We start from the raw sequence: 3,922 nt of genomic DNA, 5'->3' as shown, positions 1-3,922 counted from the left end.
AGGCAGATGCTTTAACCAACTGAGCCATCCAGGCGCCCCCCCCCCCCGACAGGCTTTTTTAATGGGATCCTAAAGCACACTTAAGTTGAGGATTCTCCACCTGCGACGGACTATTAGGTGGCAAAGGCAGCATTCTGGGATTCCCCAGACTCCAGACAAGTCCCCCACTCTGATTGTGTTAACCCCTTCTCCAGGTGCGGTTCCCATCCCACTTCAGCTCTGACCTGAAGGATCTGCTGCGGAACCTGCTGCAGGTGGACCTCACCAAACGCTTCGGGAACCTCAAGAACGGGGTCAACGACATCAAGAACCACAAGTGGTTTGCCACAACTGACTGGATCGCCATCTACCAGAGGAAGGTGCGCTGCCTCCTTCCCCATGCCACCCCCCATCCCCACCAGGTGCACTGAGGGTTTTGAGCAGAGGCCACGAGCCAGGGAGGGCTACCAGTGGAGAGAGGGAAAGGGCAGTGGCATCTAAAAATAGGCCACAGGCTCTGAGTCAGTGTAGCTGAGGGGCCTTAGGACAGTGGGGTCTAGATGGGGGTTGGTGGAGTCATTTGGCCATTCTGTGACCTTGGGCACGAGACACCCCTCTGGTGAGCTGGCTATATAATGAGATTCTTAGGTTGTTAAGGTGAGTCCACATCCTTATGTTAAGCTCAGGCCTGGGTCAGAGGAAGTTATCTCATGAATGTTAGGCCATTCACATTTATTGTTGTAAGGATGATTATGTTGACTACGGAGGTCTGAGTCGTTCTTGACCCCTCTCCAGGTGGAAGCTCCCTTCATACCAAAGTTTAAAGGCCCTGGGGACACGAGTAATTTTGACGACTATGAGGAGGAAGAGATCCGAGTCTCCATCAATGAGAAGTGTGGCAAGGAGTTTACTGAGTTTTAGGGGTGTGCCTGTGCCCCCACGGGTTTTCTTTCTTCATCTTTCTTTTTTTTTTTTTTTTTTTTTTTTTTGGGGGGGGGGGGGGGGGGGTTGGATTGAACAGCCAGAGGGCCCCAGAGTTCCTTGCATCTAATTTTACCCCACCCCACCCTCCAGGGTAGGGGGAGCAGGAAGCCAGATATTCAGAGGAATGGAAACACCAGCTGCTCCCCCTCAACCCCTCCCCCTCCTACCTCCCCCTACCGCTTTTGCCTTCCTCCTCCCAAGAAGCCCCCCACCCAGCCCACTTCTGCCTGTTTTAAACGAGTTTCTATATTCCAGTCAGACCATGTCTTACTGGTGTATTCAGGGACGGGGTGTGGAAAGAGGGGCCCAAACTTAAGTCCCTCCCCACCCCCCCTAAACCACAGGCATCACCCTCTAAGGGCAAATGAAGGAAAGGCCAGCCTTCTCTTCAGAGCAGTGGTGCCTGGAAAGGAGAGATTTTAGTGACCTGTTCAGTGGGCTGCTTGCTAGAATTTAAAAAAAAAAAAAAAAGTATAATCTTATTTAAGTTCCACCAGTGCCTCCCCCTCCTCCTTCCCCTACCCCTCCCAAGCTGCCCCCTTCCCAAATCCATTTTAACAAGGCTGGGAAGCAGACTGAATTTCTAAAGGAAGGAGCTGGGGTTCAAACCTCCGCCCCAAGCTGCTAATCTTCTCTGCTCCTCTGCCCACCTCCCCCCAACCCTGGGGGGTCCCCTGGCAAGCCTGGAAGGGTCTCAGCCCCTTTAGGAAGCCCCTGTCCCCCTCTGCCCCAACAGACCTTTCTTCACCCTTGGGCTTCGGCCGAGACAAAGAAAGCAGCTGCCCCTCTCCCTGCCAAAAAGGAGTTGTCCCCCGAAAAGATAGAAGGGGAGCCCCAAGCCCAGGGTCTTTCCTCCCACCAGCACTCCCCCCAAACTCTAATTTTATTCTCAGCTAGATTTTAATGCCCAGCCTCCTCTCTGCTCAGTTGGGAAGGCAACCCCCGCAAAAGAAGGCAAAGCCCTCCTCCCGCCTCTTGGCCAGGGGTTCAAGGCCAGGGTTGCTGGGGAGGGGCTGCCTGTTTTATTCACCCAGCAGCCTCCGCCCCCCTCCCCCCATCCTGGGCGCTCCTCCTCTGCTTAGCTGTCAGCTGTCCATCACCCTTTCCCCCCCCCCAATTTGTGCTTTTTTCTCTCAACACAAAAGTGGGGAGCCACCCCATTCATCCCCATATTTGTCCCTCTCATAACTTCTCCCCATCCAGGAGGAGCTCTCAGGCCTGGGGTGGGGCCCCGGGTGGGCACGGGGGCGATTCAACCTGTGTGCTGCGAAGGACGCGACTTCCTCTTGAACAGTGTGCTGTTGTAAACATATTTGAAAACTATTACCAATAAAGTTTTGTTTAAAAAAAAAGTGTCGCTGGTGTTCCCGACTTCGGTCACCCGCCCACATACCCCCAGGGGTTTGGAAAGAGAATTTCGGACCGCAACGTCCAGGCTGATCAGGATCTGGCCTGGAGTCCTTGTAAAACCGGGTTTGGCTGGAATTCCGCCACTACCCCGCCCCGCAGGAGAAGGGGGCGCCAAAGTGCCCTTTGACCCTGGATTCGGGGTTCCCGAATCTACGGCGCGCCCCCTCGGCGTCCAGCCCTCGGCCGAGAGGGCGCTCTAGGGAGACGCTGGGGCCGGCGCGCCGGGAGGCCGAGCGGCGGCGGGGGCGGCCGTGGCAGGGGAGGGGTAAAGGGTGGGGGAAACCGTGCGCGCCCCCCTCCCCGCATCCTCGGCGCGGAGCGCGGGGCCAAGCGCGCCATTGGGGCGCGGGGGTGGCGACAGTCCGAGGGTCCCCGCGGCGCCCGGCAAGCGCAGCGGCCCGGCCCGCGGGCGGCGAGTTCCCGGTAAGTGCGGTCCCGAGAGCGGAGCGCGCCGGGGAGGCGTGGAGAGGGGGGCTGGGCGCCGGGGACGTCTGGGTCCCGCGCCCAATGGCTGGAGGGCGGCCGAGCGCCGCCCGCCCGCCCCGCCCGCCCCCTCTCCCCTCCCCCCCGGCGCTCCCCTCCCCCTCCCCCGCCCGCCGCTTTCCCCCGCCCCCGCCCCGGCGCCAACTCCACGGCGCCTCCTTAAAAAGCGCGCGGGAGTTGTAAGGGGGGGCCGGAGCGAGCCAGAGTGAGCGAGAGCGCAGGGTAAAGGGGGCGGGCGGGGGGCCCGGGCTCCACCTTAAAAGCGGGCGCGTGGGGGTGGGAGGGAGGAAGGCGGGCGGCGGGGAGGAGGGAGGGAGGGAAGGAAGGGGGGCCGGAGTGTCCCGGGCGCAGGGCGCGCGTGCGGCGGCGGCGGCGGCGGGGAGGGGCCGGCCGCGCCGCGCTCCCCTCCTCCCTCCTCGCATCCCCGGCCCCGCGCGCGCCCAGCAGAAGCGGGTCTGTGTGTGCGTGCGTGCGAGTGAGTGAGTGTGTGCATATTTTTTTCTCTCTTTTCTTTCTCTCTCACTGTTTTTTCTCTCTCGCGCTCCCTCTCTCTCGCTTTTTTCTTTTTTTTTTTTTTTGGCAAAGAAACAGCAGCGCCGCCGCCGCTCCGCCGAGGCGCTGCGCCCCCCGGGGGGGGAGGCGGAGGAGGCGGGCAGCGGCGGAGGGAGGGGAGCCGGGGAGGGGGGCGCCGCGCTGGGAGGGAGGCAGCGCGCACGGTGCAGCCGGGCCGGGCGGGAGGCATGGCGGGGCCCCCGGCCCTACCCCCGCCGGAGACGGCGGCGGCCGCCACCACGGCGGCCGCTGCCTCGTCGTCCGCCGCTTCCCCGCACTACCAAGAGTGGATCCTGGACACCATCGACTCGCTGCGCTCGCGCAAGGCGCGGCCGGACCTGGAGCGCATCTGCCGGATGGTGCGGCGGCGGCACGGCCCGGAGCCGGAGCGCACGCGCGCCGAGCTCGAGAAACTGATCCAGCAGCGCGCCGTGCTCCGGGTCAGCTACAAGGGGAGCATCTCGTACCGCAACGCGGCGCGCGTCCAGCCGCCCCGGCGCGGAGCCACCCCGCC

General features: G+C 62.1%; 2 protein-coding genes across 4 annotated transcripts in view; both read left to right on the top strand.

Moving 5' to 3' along the window:
• Positions 1-2,143, top strand: part of PRKACA (protein kinase cAMP-activated catalytic subunit alpha) — a 16,979-nt gene extending 14,836 nt beyond the window's left edge. For all 3 annotated transcript variants that reach the window (XM_025863138.2, XM_025863139.2, XM_025863140.2), the window contains exons 9-10: positions 195-359; positions 775-2,143. In XM_025863138.2, the coding sequence (XP_025718923.1) occupies positions 195-359; positions 775-900 (291 nt within the window). In that variant the 3' untranslated portion in view covers positions 901-2,143. The remainder of the gene's footprint in view (positions 1-194; positions 360-774) is intronic.
• Positions 2,144-3,475: 1,332 nt separating this feature from the next.
• SAMD1 (sterile alpha motif domain containing 1) overlaps positions 3,476-3,922 on the top strand; it is a 3,015-nt gene continuing 2,568 nt past the window's right edge. The window contains exon 1 of the mRNA XM_025863031.2: positions 3,476-3,919. Coding sequence (XP_025718816.1) covers positions 3,597-3,919 — 323 coding nt within the window. The 5' untranslated portion in view covers positions 3,476-3,596. The remainder of the gene's footprint in view (positions 3,920-3,922) is intronic.

Source organism: Callorhinus ursinus, unplaced genomic scaffold (assembly GCF_003265705.2).
Source record: "Callorhinus ursinus isolate GAN/ISIS: 27379988/994484 unplaced genomic scaffold, GSC_fseal_2.0 scaffold82, whole genome shotgun sequence".
In the NCBI taxonomy this organism is placed as follows: domain Eukaryota; kingdom Metazoa; phylum Chordata; class Mammalia; order Carnivora; family Otariidae; genus Callorhinus; species Callorhinus ursinus.
Note: the sequence above shows the minus strand (reverse complement) of the source record. Positions and strands in the feature narration are given on the sequence as shown.